We start from the raw sequence: 22,088 nt of genomic DNA, 5'->3' as shown, positions 1-22,088 counted from the left end.
AATTTGTAACTAAGACATAGCTTTCTGACACATTATAATTACAGTTAAGTTATAACCATCCCAGCTGTGTACTGTAGCATACCGTATGCGGTTTACACATTTTTCACAGAGACTAATGAGATAGAACCAAACTATGCTGCAGTGCTAGCTATCTATTCAAGAACTGCAACTCTTCAGGCTTTCCCAACATATTTGATACCACCAAACTGGACCATAATCAGTTCAAAGTCTTGTAGTGCTACTGCATCCACCCTGACAATATGAATGGCCCCAGGATCAAATGTGGAGTCTACAATGGCATTTGCTTTTGAATGCACCTGAAATATGAATCTGTGTAGGCCAACGCTGTGTGTGTCCTTCTACTAGCTGTTCATCTCTGGGAGCTTTCTTTGACAAGTTTCCCTCCTCAGTGACAAGTAACTGGAGTGCTCCACGATTAGCCGTTTCTCTGCTGTGCACCCTATTTCCAACTTTTTGAACCTGCAGAAACTAGTCTAAGCAATAATGTTTTATTCTCTCAAAATTTTTGGTCCAGGAGTGTATTATGATGGACTTTGCAGAATACATTTAGGCAGGTACTCTTTCAGCTACATTACTGAGCACTCTGTCAGGGTCTCTTTTCACAGTCTTCTTCTTTTGTTGCTCAAAAAGCTTAATCTTTTTCTATTTACTGGCAATTTCAACCATACTGATCTCTCTGCACCACATGGAGGCAAGAATATTAAATGAAACTGGTCCTAAACTCTGCTTAGGATACTTTGCTTTCAAAAACCTTTAATCTCAACACATTATTTGAAATCAGTTTTTTTTCCTCCTTTAAGAAGGCTGCCAGCATTATTCATCTTCCTATAACCTGTTCTTACCGGTAAGTTTGTGCATTTTGGAAGTTTTACTTCCTCAGAAGTCTAGAATTCTTGCTATGCTTTCCAAACGAGTTCAGTAATACGTCAATCTGTTTAAAATCAAGCAGATTACAAGGTAACTGGAATTATTTAATTCATTTTTATCCATGACCAGAAATACAGTGGTACAGTAGGGGCATTTCTTCTACTTGGCACTTTGTAAAGGCTGACATTCATGAGCGAAACAATCAGGGGAAAAAGAAAAAAGATTACTGATACATTTTTATTGGCAAAAGCTTTTTTTATGTAGTAGCATAAAGAAAAAATGAATTTATGCAAGCTACTACACTTCGTGTTTTTGTGGTTTGCAAAGACTTTAGCCACATGGTTGAGCTCTCTGAGTATGCGTCCAGGCAGGTATGTCCCTAACCTTGAGCAGCATGCTACTCTCACCTAGAATGATACTGCAGTATAAACAAAAAATGATTCTTCTTCTTCTTCTTTTGGCTTTTCCCATTTACGGGTCGCCACAACGGATCACTCGTCCGCTCATGATTGGCAGTGGAGTTTTACAGTGTCGAGTTGCCAGCCTGGCACCCAACCTTCCACGGAAGGCACACACATGCACATACTCAAACCTAAGGCCAAGTTAGAGTGTCCAGTCTACCTACAGCATGTCTTTGGGATGTGGGAGGAAACCGGAGCACCAGGAGGAAATCCACGCGACCACAGAGAGGACATGCAGACTTCACACAGAAGGCACCCCAGCCGAAGATCGAACTGGAGAACCTCTTGCTGTGAGGCGACAACGCTAACCTCTGCACCACTGTGGCTGCCCTATAAACAAAAAATGATTGATTTCAATAGTTGTCTTAGTTTTTAGTGCCTTTGTAATGGGATCCAGTTCCTGTCAGCTTGTGAAGCTATGGTTGACAAAACTCGCTGCTTTGCCAGAGACAATTTGTACCTGGCACCTTTAGGCTTTTGGCTACTGCCAAAGGCTCTTGTTTCCCCCATAGTGCTTACCGACATGAAATTAGCCAACCAGAACAAAATAAGGTTTATGTTGCTAAATGCTAGGAGCTTAAACCAAAAACTGCATACCTTGGAAGCACTTCTATTACTGGAGGATGTAGATGTCTGTGCAGTCACAGAAACCTGGTTCAAGGCCTCAGAGAGTACCCTGGCCTTGCAAGGCTACAATGCCTTCCACACTTGTAGACCACAAAATGAACGTGTGAAAACCAAAGAAGCTGGTGTTTCTATCTATATTAGAGATAAATTCACCTCCCGTCTAGTTAGACTGGACAATTCCAGGGAGTTACTCGCAAGTTTAGGTTATCGGTGGGTAAGATGCCCAATCAAATCATAGCCAGTTATAGATCCCCCTCCATGGGTCATGATGCCCACAAAGCCTACTTGACCAAATTGGAGACATTCCAAATTTTACGGAAAACTCTGGTTATGGGAGATTTCAATTATCCCACCGTTAACTGGGAAACCTACACTAGCCCCAGCTCACTAGCGCAAAAGTTCCTTGACTTTGTTAATTCAAATGCCCTGGAACAAATTGTTCATTCCCTGACAAGAGGAACAAACATTCTAGATGTCCTCACTGACAATTCAAACAGATGCACTGCTGCAACTGTCGGACACTCAGTTAAATCTGACCACAAAACAGTCACCTTCAAGCTGGCACTAACACCAGAACTCACAAAGGGTGAAATTGGACTAAATAACTTTACCAAGGCAAACTATACCCTCCTAAGTGAAGATATAAATACATTCAAAGCCCACTACAAGCTGAAAGTGGTAACTTTGCTGAAGCTTACACTAAAGCCCTGTACAGTCACTTGCGTAAGTGTATAAACTTGGTTGTACCAGAAAGAATCAAAGCCAGAGCCCCAAGTAAAAACAATCTGCCATGGTGGACATCCAGCATTAACAAACTTTACAATAAATGCAAAAAGTTGCTGTCCAAGAAAAGAAAGGCAAGGCCCCAACAATGGAAAAGCACCCTCCTCAGCCTCAACAGGCAAATAAGACAACTTGTCAAATCCTGTAAGGGCTCTTTTGAGAGAAACTTAACAAATACAGCCAAGGATAACCATAATTCCTTTTACAGCTACACATGTAGCCTAAAAGGTAGGACCCAAGCATGTGTAGAACTAGTGAGCAATGGTATCACACACACACACACACACACACACACACACACACACACACACACACACACACACACACACACACACACACACACACACACACACACACACACACACACACACACACACACACACACACACACACACACACACACACACACACACACTGACTCCACAGAGATAGCAAACCTGCTAGTGGATGGGTTTGGTGAAAATTTCACTCCTTTATAGGTTCATAAGTTCATAGGTGTGTACTAGGCTAATGGCCCTGGAGCCTTTACAAGCCTAGCCCATAGAAGTGCCCTGGCATCGTGCCACCCGAAGTTAGTTTCCAGTGCCTCTATCAAGTAGAGCCACTGGAGTGATCCCCATGGTGATCTTTCTATTTCCCATCCACTCATAAAGATCCCTCTTGAAGAGGGCCAGTGAGGTCCTCTACTTGACTTGTATACATACGCACTGACCCCACAGGTATAGCAAACCTGCTAGTGGATAGGTTTGATGAAAATTTCCCCTCCTAACTTATCACAAACCTTCCTCCAAACTCCCTCTCCCTGCCCTACATATTTGAAGAGCAGATCCTCAAAGCCTTGTCCAAGGAAAAAAAACACAGCCTCTGTAGGACCAGATAACATCCCAGGCTATCTTCTAAACAGGCTAAAACATATACTAGCATCACCATTAAGCACCCTTTTCAATCATAGCCTAACCACAGTCTTTGTTCCTGTGAATGGAGAACAGCAACAGTTATTCCCCCTCACGAAGGTGGCCTAGCAACAGACCCGAGGAATTACTGACCCATAAGCCTGACCAGCCTCATTTGTAAGACCATAGAACGTGTCATTCTGGACCTCATAAATGAAGACGTACGCAACTTCCAAACCCTGGATCCTACCCAATTCAGCTTATTCAAGGGCTGATCCTGCCTGTTAAATCTGGTGAACTTCTTTGAAAATGTGACCAGAGCAACTGATGAGGGCATATGTGTGCACACAGCATACCTCAACTTGTCAAAGCCTTTCGACAAAATGCCACATTCAGGAATTACTGATAAACTTAGCAAACTGAATGTAAATCCCTTTGTTGTAAGATGGGTTGCCAACTGGCTCACAAACCGGACACACACTATCAAAGTGGGTGACTCCACATCAACCAGTAGACCTGTTACCAGTGGAGTGCTACAAGTGTCAGTGCTGACCCCCTTACTGTTTGGTACATACTTCTTAGAAGTTCAGGTCAAAACTAAGGGGTTGTTCTGATCAAGTTTGCAGACGACTGTGGACTAGGTGCAATCATTGAATTCCAAAGGATGTCAGTGTACTCCAGGAGGGTCTCACTCAGACCAACAAGTGGTGTATTTGTCACGGTTTCAAACTGAATGCAAAGAAATTCTCTTCAGCACAAACAGTGTTCCTTCACACTGTCAAATCAACAACAATACCCTGAGTACTCACGAAGTGTTAAGAGACCTGGGATCACAAGTTGACTTCAATCTTAACTTTGATCACCATGTGTCTACTGTAGTAAGGAAGGTTTTCTATGTAGCACACTTGATTGTTAGAGAGCAAAAGAAGTTACAACCCCTCTATACTCAGCACTAATGTGGCCCATAATTGAGTATAACGCCCTGTTCAGCATGTACTGTACAAACCCCTTGCAGCAACTGGAGAGACCTCAAAGGTTTCTAATGAAGAAGATCAAATGGCTCCAGCATGTGGCTTACACAGACTGAATAAAGTCCCTTTCACTATACTCAGTGTCATATAGACTTCTTAGGGGAGACTTATGCCTGGCCTACAGAGCAATCCAAGACCCAAACCTAATGAACTTGCTGCATATCAGTAAATCAAACAGGACTAAGGCTACCAGTTCCAGGGATCTAAGTACAACCTGTGACTTAAGTACTTATGCTGGAGGGATAGATTTATCTTCCAGCAACTGTCACATCTTTGGAAAAGATTACCAGTTCATGTGAAACAAATCACCTCTATGACACTGTTCAAGAGGAACCTGGACAAGTGGAAGGGGCACCATGAATTCTTACTGGGGATAGCACCCATAACCTTCCTAGACATGGGCAGTCATCGATAAATGCGATCTTGGGTATTGACTAGCGTTTCTATGGTATTAGAGTGGGATGAAACAGCAAGGCATAAAATGACCTCCAGTTCAATAGCCAAGTAATCTCCTATGATCCTTTGATCCAATTTCACTACAAAAGAAATGCTCCAATATGGTTTTCACTCCTGAGGGAAACAATCACTGATGGAAGAGTTCCACAACAAAAACATGTGTTCCACAATGACATGACTACTACTTTTGTAACAACTGTTACCTCAGCAAGACAGTATACAGCCTATATCACATTGTGGGCAGTGCCTAAACAGGTGCAACTACTCATTGGACTGTGTCAAGGGTACTTAATGAAGGAGGAGACAAATCCTTCCAGAAACGATGTGATACAATGCATGAAGAATGGATGGGGATGGGCTTTCCAGTCCTATGCTACCAAAGCAGTGACATTTAGAATTGTTAAACATTTTACTGAGATTAGTCAACTGCCTGCACCTGGGATGAATTTGTAGGGATAAAAAAAAACTTTTGGTTGAGTATTCATGGACGTGAGGGTGGAGTGTGCCTTTAATGTAGCGATTTGTCCAGTGGACCTTTAAAGAAGTGTATTTTCACTACCCTTTTAAAGGGACAGCAGTGTTTAACAATAGTGTACATTAAAGGAAAAGTCCATCATCTCCTACACTTTAATTCAACCCTTAAGATACTTTTCTCAGTGCAGTATTGTTCCAGTTTTGTTCAAGTACCAGAAACGTACTTAATGGAGCTTTCATTTCCTTGCCTTACAGTTAAAGGAAGAGAAAGCCCACCTACCTTAAGCTTAACTTATCCAATATTTTTCCATAGGAATTTATCTCTGACTCCATGACATAGCACAGACAAAAGAAATATAATAGTTCTTGTGAGATACTGGCCACAGTCTTGTAGGCAACTTGTTGTGTCTTTTGGCTTATCCCGGTTAGGGGTCGCCACAGCGGAACTCCGGTCCGCTAATGTTTGGTAGGGGCTTTTACGTGCCGAGTTACCAGCCCTGATGCACGAAGGGATGCCCATTCATGCATGCCTCCACACAGAAGACGCTCTAGCTGAGAATCGAACGCGACAATGTCTTGCTGTGAGGCGACAACGTACCTTACTTGTCATAAAAAAAAAAAGACAAAAATGTCATGAAAGAAAAGCAGTATCAGTGCACCTAGTTGAGCGGGTTACCACCTGTCTCTTTTTTGCAGAGCAGTACTGAGGTTTTTTTTTTTGGGGGGAGGGGGGTATGAAAAATACCAAATGTCTTGATATATTGTAAGAAATCATTTTTAATTTCTAACTTTTTTCTAAATGTCACAGAAACCTTTGTTACTATATTTAAGTCATCTTAATCTCATATAAATTTGTATAAATAACCAGCACTGCACATCACTGACTCTTTATTTTGTTGTAAGATGAAATAATTTTTCATTTGATGATGACATGGTTTGTCCTGCACATTCTCACGTTTCGGTAAGAATGCCCCACTCTGTGCATCTAAAAAAAATGGCAACCTATAATAGCTGACCAAGTAGTGTTAGTCTTAAACACGTAAGCACTGATTTATCAATTCTATGATTATGGTTTTGATGAAGTGCTACTAATGCTGCAGTAAACATTAAGCAGTGCAATGGAAGTTGGAAAATGTAATGTATGAAGGCATTTGTGCTTTAGTTTAAAAATCTGCTAACACAAATTCAAGAACAGATAGTTGCAGTTTTTGTACTGTTTGTAAATTACATTTGAACAAAGCAGCAAGCACTTTAGCACACTTCTCCATCATTCAGGATAATAGTAAAAATCATTTCCTTCCACTACAGACACTGCTGCATAGCAGAGCAAGTTCTCTGAAGTGTTGATTAACAGCTCTTGGATTGCAGTACTATCTTTGACACATCAGGAAGAGGGTGGGGGAGGGTTTGTCATTGCTTATTGCATTGGGCTACAAAATGATAGCCCCTACAAAAGCCTGTAATTTAGCTACTTTCTTTGGCTGGCTTTTTAAAAATTGTTCTGAATTCCTTAAAACAGATTTCAGAGAATTGTATATGATGGTCATTCAAGAATAAATTGGAATCAAAATCACATCAAGACTCATAAGACAGTGAATGATCTTGAGTACCTCCATATTCTACGTACTGTCATTAAAAAGCCTTACACTGTCATAGCCAGCTACTGTACCTCTCTCTGTGTCATGTCATCAGCATTCTACAATGCGTAGCTGAACAAAATGGAGTCCCTCCTCACTAAGTACTGTTTTCCTGGGGGATTTCAACTCTCTTTCAATTAACCATTTAAGCTACATCACCTCAAATAAGTATGCACAGTGCTTCTTAAATTTTATAAACACTAGTTCCTCAGACCAACTTGTACATATTCCAGCTATGAGGCCAGACATATTAGATTTGGTCATCACCAATATAAACCCAATAAGCTCTACTATTAGTTGCATCATTACTGCCCAAGTCTAACCACAGCTCACTAATAATCACTGTAAGGATTAAACCCTCATACCCTTCTGTCTTTAAACCTTATTCAAGGGCAAATCTATTACAGCAAACTGCCGACCTGATGAAATTTAAGGACTTCTCCACTTGATGACCCAGTCTTACATACTGTTGCATTAGAGTTTTATGCTCACATATATGATTGCTTTGAGATATCATATCGTTGTGCAGTTTTGTTTAGGGGTTATTTCAGTTGCATATACATGTGTGTAAATCAAATATCTGTAATAACTGTAGAGATAAAAGCACAAGACAATGCAGTGAGAGAGGAGTTTCTAACTGTTTATGGCAACTGGGAAGAGAAATGCTGAAAGCAGGCATCCAGAACAGAAAAAGGCGTTCCCATGTGTCGATGAGGTCACAAAATGGTGGGGCATGGGTGGGGAGGGGTGGGAAGTGGGGGGGTAGGTGATGCAAACAAGCGTGACCTTAGTCCGGTTTAGTGGCAAATAGCTGGCAACCCTATAGTGTGCCAGACAGTTCAGTATGTGTATACACGTGTGTGCGCCAGATACCTCAGTATGTGCATACAAGTGTATGTGCCAGACATGTCATCATGTACATACACATGTGTGTCAGACACGTCATCATGTGCATACACGTGTGTGCCAGACACGTCATCATGCGCATATATGTGTGTGTGCCAGACACTTCAGTATTTGCATACATGTACTTGTGCCAGACACTTCACCATGTTAACTGAGGGTGCTTTAGTCCTGTGTGTGGTCATTAGCACACTGATGGGCTTTATATGCTGTAGTACCTCTGCACAGGGAGATCCCCAATAGGAAGGTAGAATTTGCAATGCAATGAACTGTATCCATTAAAACTTAAATGTGAAAAGGCTCAATGAGGAAAGAAGCCTTTTATCTGTACCAGTGATGAAATGATGGACTTTTACTTATTTTTTTTATTATTTATTTTACATTTGTTTACCTGGAAAGTCTGACTGGACACAGGTCCATTTTCAGTGAACGCCCGGGGAGAAAAGCTCCAAATAACAGTACAGTTCTTAAGAGAAAATAAAACCAAAGCCATATGAGCATATATATTACGAATAGAGACAAGTATGCATATGCAAAGATTAACAAATTCTAATTGTAAGTCATATCTATAGTAAATCCTACAAAATTGAACATTTGAGAGTTGCAAATTATAGTGCAGTACATAAGAGAGAATAAAACCAGAGACATATGAGCATACATATTAAGAATACAGACAAGTGTGCATAAACAAAGACTAACAATTTTTAACTGAAAATCATTTCTATAGTAAATCATACAAAATGACCTTTAGAGAGATGCATTTTGTTTTTGATGGTTATTAGTTCTTTCAGAACAATAACATTGGTTGAATAAGTCAACCAGTGCTGTGAAGGACTTATTGGATAAGTAAGTATACTATGGGAGAGAGGGACAAAGACAAAAAGTTGATCCTTAGCAGACCCCCATACAACAGTGCAGTGGCATGGATTAACCTGGGGAGTAGCATCAGCAAAGCCAGTTATTTAAATAGTGGGTTTTGAGGAGTTTATTAAATTGGAAAGTAGAGGAGGTAGAAGTTAACTGGCATGGGAGTGAATTCCAGATTTTGGCAATAATGCAGGCAAAGAGAGATTTTCCAGTATCATTTTTATGCTTGATGATATTTATGAGGTTTTGATTGCTAGATCTTAATGCTCTGGTGGTGGTGTAGGGGTGAATTAGATGCTGAAGTGGTGAGGTTTTGTCTGGGAGGTAGTAGAGCTTGTGTGCCATTGACAGTTGTTTCAGTAGGAGAAGTTGTGGTAACCCAAGCCAATTAAGTTTCTTGAGAGCTAGGCAGTGATGGGATCTATGAGAGGCATCGGTAGCAAACTTGGCAATCTTGTTGTAACACAATTCCATTTTGTTTAGTTCAGTGTGACGAAGGTTGGGTTAAGATAAGGGAGGCATAAAGGAGGGTAGATAAGAGATGAGTCCTTGCAATAGCGGCTTTGGTATGTTTAGTAATGAATTGTTGGTTCCTGTAAAGGAGACCAAGCTTTTTGTTGACTTTCTTGATTGTTTGGGCTATGTGTATGTTGAATTTCAGATTATAGTCAATTTCAACACCTAGCAGTTTTGTGTGTGTTGTTGGGGTGATTTGTGTATTATCTTTAGATTTGATTGTAAAGTCATTCTTTAGAGGAGGGGGATCTGCCAGGGCTGAAGAGAATCAGTTTTTTTTTTTGGGGGATTAAGAATAATTTTGATGTTAGTGAACCATGCTTCAGCTAAAGTAAAGTTATTTATGGTTAGTAGCTCATTTAGTGTGGGGGCAGCACATATGATGGTGGTGTCATTTGCAAATTGCACTACTGAGGCAGAGAGTGAGGATGACGCTATCTGGTTTGTAAACAGTGAGACCAGCAAAGGACTTGGCAGCGGATGTGCTTGTTGAGAACATTAAAGATAAAGTTGCTATGTCAGCCCATACTGCTTGTAAGATGGGCAGTCTTGAGATTAAATATTGCTACAGTTCAGTACGTGTCTACAGCAGGGCATTAGGAAGTATGCCCCTATCTAAGAACGTGAAGAGGCAGCTCTTCGATGCATCCTTTGGACAAAGGGTTGTTGTTTATGTCACCTTTGCATGAGCTTTTTTAAATACTTGGAGAAAAAGGGTAAGGTGAAAGAATGCTGAAGTGAATGTTTCACTTTTCTGCCCCCTTTTATAGTAGGAGCTATTCAAGTAAACACTGGCCTCTTTGTAGGCAAGAAGCAAATGGTATACATAGAAAAAAGACATATGAAAAGAAACAGGCATTGCAGACTTGAAAAAGAAAGGGGAAGCAGCAAAGCAGGAGGAGGGTTGGTAAGGTCCCTCCAAACCAAAATCCTCCTGGCTGTTACTGACTGTGTTCCCAATCATGTCCCAATTCCCCTTTGTTTCCAGTGTCTCACCTGTTGAGAGGCAGGCTGGATGACTTAAAAGACAACTGGTTAAACCTGACATGAGACATCTGGGTGTGAAGCATAGTATCTGATGGATACAGATTGTAGTTCAGTTCTACCCACTTTTCATTGAGATGTTCTTGTTTCTCCAGATCAGGCGAGTATAGCCCTAAAGATCATACAGCTGTTTGTGATGCATGCAGTGCCATCTCCATTGGAGAGGAGAAGGAGAGGAGAAGGAGAAGGCTGTTTCTGCTGTACAAGAAGGGTGAAGATGGAGGACATTTTTGGATGCATCTAATTTAAACAAGTTATTAAGGTCAAGAAATATGAAATGGTTATCCTGCAGACTCTTCTCACATTGCATTGACTGTGACCCTCTTGGTCACCTTGGACTTGAAGAACATTTGCCTTTATACAAAGTTCCACCAAAGAATGCAGGCATTTCCTCAGGTTCAGGGTGGGGTAGAGACAGTTCAGTTCACTCACTTTCCTCCAGTTTAGTTTCTCAGTTATTCTGGGGGTTGGCATTCAAATGCCTGGCTTTAGTGTTTCATCTCTCTACTTATAGCCAGACAGCTTTTTTTGTCAAAGCCTCACTGTATAGGAAACAGAGAATTGGCTGTAATGATGTTCAGTCTGACCAGCCTGGTTTTTTTCTCTCAACCAACTGAAAACCAGCCTGAAGCATGAGACCACAAAGGTCTTCATGGGCCACTTCTGAACATGGTGATGGGTCTGCATTTTATGGCCACAGACTGATCCCAACTTGTTAAGACTATTTTTCTGGTACCTGGATTAGGAGGAGGGGGTCACAGCTGGGAAATGCCCTTGAGCATTAGGCCACATGTTGCCTTCCATCCTCATGTTACCCCTGACCAGTGTGCACATGAGGAAGAATCAGTAACATCTGAGAAAGCTTTTGTAACAGAAGTGCCATCCCCTCAGCCAATGGATACCACTGTTTACAGTGATGAATGAGTTTGTGTGGCGAGCCCAGTCATGTGATATGTGAACAAACAGGGGATCATGCATGTTTAAAAGGTGTACTGACTGACTGGGATGGTGTAGGACACAGTGGAAGATAGCAATAGTACTGGGGCTCCACTTACAAGCAGTTTACAAAAACATGCTTGAGCAAATCCTTTGCCAAAAGTGTTTCAAGATGTCTTTCAGATATGGGGTCTCCCCTTCAAAGAGCTATTAATCCCATATAAAAATCATCTTCTAATCTTTTGTTCCATATTTTCAAGCTAAAGGCATGGCCAGTAGGTGCTTTCAATCTCTGCATGGGAGGGCAGTCTGTGCAATTGTCACCATAAGTAGCACAGTTTCTTCTCTTCCTTAATTTAACAGAAGTTCTACATAACATGGATGTGAGAAGCAGGTCTCTGCAGGTTTTGGATAACAGTGCTGAAGAGCCAGTGTGACATATAGCATATTTATTTTCTTCTGTATCAGACTGTAAGCATTGCTTTACATGTTTCTGTGTTAAGTAATGGTACTACTGCATACACAGGTGTCTTTTGATAAAGGAAGGCTAAATCTATTGTAAACTAATGTGCAGGTTTCCTCTAGTAACGGATTACAGCCAGTGAACCTAGCAGATTACTTTCATGTGAAGTCCTCTGTTATAGTTCCTGCACCTTTTTGGCACTTGTGCATAAATAGTTGCTTCATCTTTTTTTATACAGTCATAAAAATTAAAGGGCAAGCAAGTCAGGAGACAACTTGTGCTTTGTCAATATCCACGCTCGTGATGCACCTTCCACTTCTAGATGGAAAAAGCACATCAGGCCAGGAATGAATATGTAGATAACCATTCAGACTTCAAAGGTTTTCTTGATGGAAGCCTGGTTCCTCCCTGGTTTATATGTAAGGGCAGACTGTAATGGAGATGGGGAAAATGTTGGGTGATATATGAGATTCTCCATTGTGTTTTATTTATATGTTGGTGGAGATTTAAATCCAAAGTTTGAGTGTTTGTGGAGCAATTTGTTTTTGGATATGCTACAGATCAAGTTGCCCCTCATAAATAATGCACAGATTTGTTCTAGTAACCTCTATTTCTTCGGTTCTGTACAAACTGTAACTGTCAAAACTCGTGTGTACATATGTATGTGTATGTCAGATGTATGACTGCAGTTTACTATTCATATTTAAACAACATTCTGCTTGTTTCATTGTGGGGTTTTTTTGGTCATAACTGGAAAGGGTCCGTGGGCCAGCTCACTTTCCTGGTTAATTAATGACAAAAGTAAAATCAAATACATAATGTAACTGAGGTGTGTATGCTGTCTTTTGGAAAACGCGTAGTGCTGTATCAATTGCGTTAATGCTTGTGTTTACTGCTGGTGGAGCTGTTTCGTGGATTTGTTATTAAACAGAGTGACTTTTTAACTGGTCGGAGTGTTCCCTCGTCTGCCTACTGCGCTTTTTCAGTGTTTTGGTTGATTTTGAGTGCAGTTTCACATTTTTTCTTAGTGTCTTTTGGATAGATTACTTGGTAGGATTTAGTTGTTTTATCTCAGAGAGTTTGGGCAAATTCTTGTACATTGGAGCAGATGCTTAGAATGACAATTTCAGGGATTACCACTGCATTCAGTGTACGTGTTTCATAATTATAGAGTTTTATTTTTTGGTGGTTGGGTATCAGGGAGGCAAACGTTTTACTATATTTCCATTTGTTTGAACTGCATTTGTAGTTCTTTGTGTGCTTGTGTGCTTGTGTGTGTGTGTGTGTGTGTGTGTGTGTGTGTGTGTGTGTGTGTGTGTGTGTGTGTGTGTGTGTGTGTGTGTGTGTGTGTGTGTGTGTGTGTGTGTGTGTGTGTGTGTGTGTGTGTGTGTGTGTGTGTGTCTGTGTGTGTGTCTGTGTGTGTGTGTGTGTGTGTGTGTGTGTGTCTGTGTGTCTGTGTGTGTGTGTGTGTGTGTGTGTGTGTGTGTGTGTGTGTCTGTGTCTGTGTCTGTGTGTGTGTGTGTGTGTGTGTGTGTGTGTGTGTGTGTGTGTGTGTAAAATGGAGTGCAGTACTACAGATGCTGAGTAAAAACAATTTGATGGTGATGTTTTCCCCTTCTCTGCAGTTCTGTGACTGTGGAGTATTTCCCGCTGCTCCCTTTAAGACATGTTGTTTTACTGAGGCGTGAGTGATATTTTTACATTATTATTTTTTTCTTCTTTACTTGAGTTAGCTCATTTTGGTCGTTTCAATTACTGTTGTTTTTACTTTCATTCTTTTGACACGAATCCATGTTAGTTACACAAGTGAAACCTTAGGCATGATCTTTAAGCTTCTTTAACTCAATAAATTCTTCATTTTTTCGTTATACAAATGAAACCTTAGGTATGGATGTTATGTTCTTTAATCTTCTTTAACTGAATGAATTGCCCATCTTTCCAGTGTAGACAGTCTTTTCTGTAATACCCACTAAACCTTGTTGTACATGTATGTCGTTCAATTTCTTGACAAAGTTTGAAATCTTTGTAAAATTAAAATGAGAGAAATTGAATCCAGCAGTGAAGTTTAATAACATATCCCATAGTTGGAAACTACAAGTTTGGAAAATGTTTTTTGTTACTGCAGCCTCTCAGATCTGTCAAGGGAAATGTTGTAGATCTATTTATACTAAGGAAATATAAAAGTTCTAGAGCCAGTTAGTTCAGATGATTATTTTTACCCAGTGCAAGGTAGGACTGTTTACAAAAAATGTAGGATCATGGGTAACAACCCAGTGCATATGACAGTTCTCCAGTAAAATCTGTACATGTACTGATTTGAACACGCATCAGGGTTTCCTTCTACCAGAATGTTATCATAACCATGTAAATGCTGGAATAAATAATTTCTAAAACACCTGTCTTCTTTCCCCATAGGCTAAACACTGAGTTAAACCAGAAACTGGAACCACCATCTATTAATGGTGAAGAAACCGAACTTGAATCTCTTCAGGTAATTTTTTTTTCCCATGGGAAAAAAATTATTTTGCTGCATTTTTCTATGTTTTCCAACCAAAATCTGTGCCTTATTCAATGTGGAGAGACTTTTTTATGTGAAACATTTATTTCTGAAAAAGGTTAAATGCATAGACTTTGCAAAACCAGCCATCTTTATCTATGTATATGGCTGTTTTAGCTATTCGGATAATGTAAATGCCTTTTCTTACACCCTGAAAATACTATTATATATATTGACTGCCCTACAGAAAATGAAGGCAACTCTGATGGAAAATCCTGATTATATACATTAATTGACTGCTATACAGAAAGTTAAGGCAACTCTGCTGGTAGATGCAAGCTCACTTTTTTCCTTTCGTATGTTGTGAAATGACGTACATGCATTTGTTAGTCACAGCACTCAGTAAGTTGTAAGAGAACAGAGCATTCAGATCTAGGCATACTTTAACATGAAAAGAAGCTATTTTAATTTTTTTTAGCCTTCCAACTGTAAATAGCATCAAATGTGCTTACCCAAAATAAGAATATCTGCCAGTGATTTTATTCTGAACAGAAAGTATGATACATCATAAAAATATTTTAATATCCTTCCTTTCTAAATTGGTAAGGATTATGCAGTTCACAAGAGGTGATCATATACCTTTGTTTATAAAAATTGTAAGACAACCTCTGCTTTACCAAAAAATCAAATTTTCTGAATGAATTCATCAAGATAGAGTAGGCCGAATTCATCTAACCAGAAACAAGGGCTTAATTTTGCACCCCCCAGAATGGAAGTGTTTTATGCCTTCAACACCCCTGCTTATGTAACCTTGCTCAGGACTGCAACAGTTCTTACAGTAAGTTGTCACTGGGGGAGGGCTGCTAAAGTCTGTTTGTTCTACTGAGTTTTTAACAATGACTCTTACATTGTAGAGTTTTAAAAGGAATATGTTTAAGCGTAGCACAACTGAACTGTAAGCCTAACAGTATAGTATATATTTGCACATAATTAATTAACATTGCGTTAAATGACATGTGAACAGCAATTACATGCATTGCAAAGAAAAGTCTGCATTACAGCCCAGTTTGCAAGACTGTTACATATGAGAGTAGGGTTTCACATTTGTAGCATTTTCCTGATCCTAATTAACATAAAATCATCAGACAGTGTTACCTCAATAAGCAAAGGTTACTAAACAGTGATGCATGAATGTTTTCTTTTTGTAGCTCAGCTACAGTAAGGTTTAAATATTTGTAAAAAGCGGGTTTCGGCATTTAGGTCATTCCCAGCGAGCTACAACACCGAAACCATAAGCCCACAGCACCACTTTGCCATTGAGCAGTATGGTTGAAAAACAAACTTGCTGTGGCGTTAAACCTTGTCCAGCCACAAAACACATCTCTATGATCCCCAAACGTGATCTCAGAGTTGATTAGATTAAGTGGGTCTACCTTTGCTCCCCAAAGCTATGGATACTGCATCTATCTTGCCAAAGAACAATATGGGATTCTTCCTAAAGTGCAGTTTTTTTTTTTTTTTTTGCAGACGAGGTTGTACCTCTTGCATCTGTCTGACCTCACACCTCCTAGTCTCAAGATATATTGCCTTCAGGGTCAGAAAAATGAAACACACTTATTCCCTTTTCTCCATAGAGGCAAGGTTGTCTCTTTTGTTAGAATTCAGCTAGGTAGCTGTTTAGGGATTGTAGCAATGTGATTTGTGGCTGGGCAGTGTTTAATAGGTTCATAGGTTCATACTAGGCTATCTGCCCTAGGGCATTAAAAAGCCTAGCCAGAGTGTGTTTGGCTTTCGCCACCCATTTTAAATAAATTTTGCTATGCCCTTTTTCGAGGTTAGTATACTGTGCCTCTGTCTAACAGTGACACAGAAGTGATACCCGGGGTAAACCTACGATCTCCCATCCACTCATCAAGATTCCTCTTGAAGAGAGTCAATGAGGGACTCTGCCTAACCTGGACTGGGATTTTATTCCAGAGTGAAGGGAGCCTCTGGGTTATGAATCTGTCCCTCCAGCATGTCCTATTTATTTCAGTGCTGAGGTTCAAGTCTCTCGAGCGTGTAGCTTGATGGGATTTGGATTTTCTGAGGTGCAGCATGTCCATTAATTCCGGGTTGGACATGGCTTTATACGTCAGGCACAGATCGCCTCTGAGCAGGCGGTATGCCACTGAGTAGAGCTGGAGTTTCTTTAACCGGGCAGCATATGACATCTGTTTGAGCCCTTTGATCCTCTTGGTGAGGTACTTTTGGGGTCTTTCCAGTTGCTGCAGGTGTCTGGTAAGGTACATCCCAAAAGGGGCATTGTACTCAATTATGGGCCTGATGAGGGATGAGTAAAGAGGCACGATGACTTCCCCTGATCTAGATGTGAATCCCTTCATGATTAGGTGGGCTATATAAAATGTTTTTCTAACCACTTTGGCCACGTGGTTGTCAAATGAGAGATTGCTATCAACTTGGGTCCCCAGGTCCCTAATTACTTCTTCTGTACTTAATGGATTACCACCTATGTGGTAATTTGTGGGCACTTTGTTTTTGCCAAAGGGGATGACTATACACTTTTTGGTGTTTAGCTTGAGGCCATGGCTCTGGCACCAGTTGTCTGTTTCTATGAGGCCCTTTTGAAGGATGCTTGTGTCGGCTGGAGAGTCGATTATGGCGCCCAGTTTGCAGTCATCTGCGAACTTGGTTAGCCACAGTCCTTCCGTGTTGGCCTGTACCTCTGAGAAATATATATCGAACAAGAGAGGTCCCAGACTGAGCCTTGTGGGATGCCACTTGTAACTGGTTTGGAGTCTGACATGGCTCCAGCAATTCTAACCATGTGGGTTCTGTCCTTGAGCCAGTTTGCAACCCATCTAGTGACATAGGGGTTTATATTTAAGCTGGTGAGCTTATCTATAATGCCCGAGTGGGGTATTGTATTGAAGGCTTTTGCAAGGTCCAGGTAGGCTGTGTGGACCACCTTCCCCTTGTCAATGGCCTTGGTGACTGTTTCAAAGAAATTGACCAGGTTTAAGAGGCAGGATCTGCCCTTAACAAAGCTGAACTGGGTAGGATCCAGTGTCTGTAGGTCCCCAATATCTTTATTTATGAGGTCCATGATGATCCTTTCCATAGCTTTGCAGACCAAGCTAGTCAGGCTTATGGGGCGATAGTTTCCAGGATCCGTTGAGGCACCACCTTTGTGGAGAGGGACCACTGTTGCTGTACACCACTCTTTGGGTACATATCCTGTAGTAAGGCTGAGCTTGAACAGTAGTTTTATGTTTGGGTTTAGCTCTTCTTGGAGTTCATGTAGGACCAGCCGGGACACCATCTGGTCCCATTGATGCTGTGTTTTTTGCTTTGGAGAGGGCGGCTCTTACCTGAGCATCTGAGATGTCGGGGGCAGCACTCTGCTGGGATAGATATTTGCCCTTTTGGTGGGGAGAGGGGGGGAGTTTGCGCTGAAACTGTCAGCTAGGATGTTGGCAATGTCTGTGGGTTCGGTGTATTTTTTGTCATTTTGGACTAATTCTGAGCATATCTGGGAATTCCCACCCAGGTTCCTAACATAACCAAAGAAAGCCTTGTGATTATCCTTTTCTCTCAAAGTTGGCCTTAGATGATTTTATGAGTGCCTGTAGTTTTTTGCTAATACTGATCAGAGATGCCTTCCCTTTTTGGGATTTTGCTCTATCATGTAGTAGCTTCCTCCTTGTATTGTATAGTTTGTTTATGACTGGGGTCCACCAGACAGGACATCTGCCTTTGGAGGATTGGGTCTTGGTTTTATTTGGGATTGCATGATCCATGCATTCCTGAAAGTGTTCATAGAATGCATTTATAAAGGATTCTGCGGTCTGGGCCATATATTCCACAGGCCCGAGGGCTTTGAAGGATTCCACCTCGGTTTTGAGGAGTGTGAAATTTGCTTTAGAGAAGTTTTTCACTGTGGTTTTCTGGGCAGGGGGTAGGGTCGGGATGTGAATATCCAGTGAGATTAGTTTATGGTCTGATCTTACCAGTGAGGGTTACACTTCTGGTCTGGAGCATAGAGTCTCCATGTTCGTGATGATCAGGTCCAGTATGTTTTCCCCTCTTGTGGGAGTGGTAACAAGTTGTTCCATAGCATTTGAGTTTATAAATTCTAGGAATCTTTGGGCTAGGGTGTTGGAGCTAGAGTAATGCTCTCAGTCTATGTTTGAGTAGTTGAAGTCGCCCAATATAATGGTGTTTGGAGAGACCTTCATATTTTCCAGTGTTCTCAGGAAGGCTGAGTGGGGTTCCTGGGTTTGGGAGGGTGGTCTGTAGCAGGCTATAAACTGGAAGGCAGTTTTACCCACTGTTAGTTGCACATGGATAGTCTGTGATGCTTCGTGCTGTGCCACCAACCTGGAGGTGTGGGTATCTTTGACGAATATTGATACTCCCCCTCCTTTTGTGGTTCGGTCCAAGTTTTGGGGCCAAAAAGCATGGTATGAGGTATAACCTGGTAGTGCTGGGGTGCTTTCGGGAGCATTGAACCAGGTTTCTGTTACTGCACAGATAGCGATGTTCTCCATGCTAAGGAGAGTTTCGAGTGCATGCATCTTGAGGTTTAGACTTCTGGCATTGAGTAGCATTACTCTTAGTTTCTTATCCCTTGTGATACCTATGGAGGTGGGTTTGTCTTTTGAGCCTTGCCTAAAAAGGCACTATGGGGGTAGCAAGAGCCTTTGCCAATATCCGAAAGCCCAGGGGTGACAGGTGCAAGCCGTCCCTAGCGAAGCATCGTGGCTTGTCGAGCATGTCATCCCAGGCTGACAGGCATTGGATCCCCTTTGAATGACACCAATACTTAAGCCAGTTGTTGAAATTGATCATCTTGTCTTCATATTGTGGCATCATTCTTGGTGAGGGTAAGATGCTACTCAAGGTCAGTGTCATACCGGCCTGGGCTACATGCTCAGAGAGCTCCTCTATGCCGCTTTTCATGTAGTCCAGGGAGGTACATCTCAAGTCATTCACACCAGCATGGACAATGACTGAGTCATATTTGTACTTGCCTTGGAGTGACCTGAGTGCTTGTGTTATGTGGCGGATCCTAGCGCTTGACAGGCAGCTCACCATGACCTTCTCCTTGTTCAGCCTGGTGAGCGGGACGTCAGTGTGCCTGACGACAGAGTCACCTATTACAGGTGTATCAGGTATGTTGTTTAGCCTTAAGGACTGTGACTGTTCGGCACACTGGCTTTGTGAGCTATGTGTTGCATGTGTTTTGTTTTGGGGTAGCGGTTGCTTGGGTGTCTGCTTTGGAGGTCTCTGCTGCTTAGGCAGATTTTTATTTACAGCCTCCAAGTATGTTTTTGTGTGTGTATGTGTTTGGCTTGCTGTCGTGGTAGGGCTGTGTGAGACTGGAATTGTAGTGAGTGTAGTTTCCTACTCCTCCTGACTGGTTACGCCAGTACTGAGTTGAGAGAGCTTAGCCTCCAGTTTGGCTATATGGTTGCATCTCTCACATGTGTTGGAATTTGTTGGGAGGAGGAGAGGGTTGTCTGTGTACATGAGGCAGTTGTTACATTGCCTCAAGATTCCCAGATTCACCAGCTGGGCGGAGAGGAGATTGACAACTGACCTTTGGACATGCTAGAATAGTATTGGGAATTCCTTTATAATTGAAAAAAGGGCCATTGGGGAAAAAGGTACTCAAGGGGAGTTTGTGAGGGTGTAGTGCTTTTAATTTTTTAGTGCTGACTTATATAATTGCTTTAGTGAGCAAGTGCCAGGTAACTTAAATGCAAAAACTACAAAGAGTAACTTTCTTTCAAGTGAAACAAGGAAATAAGTACAGTAAGCAATGCAGATATCACTAGGGATCCACAGAAGCGCTGAAAAGCCGCATTTTAGGTGGAATTAGTGTTTCAGGGAAATAACAAGCATACAAACAAAGCTAGATTCAGCAGGCCTAGATCTAGTCTATGCTAGAGCAAACAAGGTGTACCAATTTCAGTAAGAAACAGTTCAAATATGCAGGCACTATAAGCCTTTAACCAGAAATTCCCAGCTCAGAAGGGCAGAGTCCAGCCTCTCCTCCCACAAGAGTGCAGACCACGAACCTTCTTAATGTAAAATAACTGGCCTGAAGTAATGCTGCAGCAAGTTTGCTTTTCAACCATACCATTCCACGGTGAAACAGTGCTGTGGGCTTATAGTTTTCTCATTGTAGCTCGCAGGGAAATGTCTCGTGACTTAAACATCAGAACCCATAAAAAGGATATCCAGGATAGTTAAAGGAGATATTACAAGTGTTACTGTAGAGATAAGGTCCCAAAGTATTATGTGTGTGTGTGTGTGTGTGTGTGTGTGTGTGTGTGTGTGTCTGTTATATGTAATGCATTTTTGGTTACAGAAAGCTGTTTTTAAGGAAAATATCCCATTTTCAGGGGTCACTCAGCTAAAGCATCTTCTGTGTGGAGACATGCGTGAATGGGTGTACCTTCGTTGAAGGTTGTACGTCAGGGCTGGCAACTCGGTACGTAAAAATCTGCTGCCAATCATTAGCGGACCAGAGTTCCGCTGTGGCGACCCCTAACCGGGAAAAGCCGAAAGATACAACAACCTGTAATAAACCTGAGTAAAACAATGAATGAAGACCATATCAAGAACATTTTAGTGTAGTGATGCCAAGGCACACACACACAGGGCATATAAATGAGTCTGATGTAGGTAAAACGAAAAGCTTGCAACAGAACTACTGGTGAAACCCTGGGTCACCAAGTACCTAGTGGGGATAAGTATAGTGGAAGAGGTGGTGGTTGTTGTTTGTCTTTCGTTTTTTTCCGGTTAGGAGTCGCCACAGTGGAACTCCAGTCCACTAATGATTGGCAGTAGACTTTCATAAACGCCGAGGTGCCAGCTCGACGTTCAACCTTCAATGAAGGCATGCCCATTTACGCATGTCATTTGAACGCCCACCCAACCGCAGGGAGGACATGCAGACTCTACACAGAAGGCACTCCCCGCACTCCAGCCGAGAATCGAACAGGAGAACCTCTTGCTGTGAGGCAACAACGGTACCGCTGCACCACCGCGGAAGTGGTGGTAAGTAAGGAAAATGTATAGACTATGATGACTCATACTAATCTACAAACTACCATGATTCAGTCTAATCTGTAAACTACCATGACTCAGACTAATCTATAAACTACCACGACTCAGAGTAATTTGTAAACTAGCATGACACAAACTAATCTAACTCCTGAAAAAAAGAGACTAGATAGTGGCAGTACTATGAAAATAAGACAGTCGAATCAGAGAAGGCAGTGATGTTTATATTGTACAGAAAAGGTATGATGAAGTTGCATGCCTCACCTGTTGTAAATCAGACTCTCCAGCTGGGTACCTGATAGAATAAAAACAGGTTTGCTCTGTTGCATAAGAGGTACAACTTTTACTTGGAATATGTATCCAAGCAATTGATAGCACCCTTGTCTTTACAAATACATGTAGTTTCTTTTATGCAGCTTTCTGTCTTCACAGGTAACACTATATTGTAAACAAATGCTTTAAATTTAAGATGATTTTTCATGGGTTTCATGTTTTATTTTGTCTCAAACCTGTACTTTGTTTTTTTTTTTTTTTTTTT

The 22,088-nt window shown here is 41.4% G+C and overlaps 1 protein-coding gene across 2 annotated transcripts in view; it reads left to right on the top strand.

Moving 5' to 3' along the window:
- Positions 1–22,088, top strand: part of LOC122792927 (spectrin beta chain, non-erythrocytic 1-like) — a 1,986,067-nt gene that overhangs the window by 1,844,157 nt on the left and 119,822 nt on the right. For both annotated transcript variants that reach the window (XM_044060498.1, XM_044060499.1), the window contains one exon: positions 14,395–14,470. In XM_044060498.1, the coding sequence (XP_043916433.1) occupies positions 14,395–14,470 (76 nt within the window). The remainder of the gene's footprint in view (positions 1–14,394; positions 14,471–22,088) is intronic.

The sequence above is a fragment of the Protopterus annectens genome, chromosome 2.part0 (assembly GCF_019279795.1).
Source record: "Protopterus annectens isolate FY-2018-M chromosome 2.part0, PAN1.0, whole genome shotgun sequence".
Taxonomy (NCBI): Eukaryota; Metazoa; Chordata; order Ceratodontiformes; family Protopteridae; genus Protopterus; species Protopterus annectens.
The sequence above is the reverse complement of the archived record's forward strand: the minus strand, read 5'-3'. Positions and strand labels throughout refer to the sequence as shown.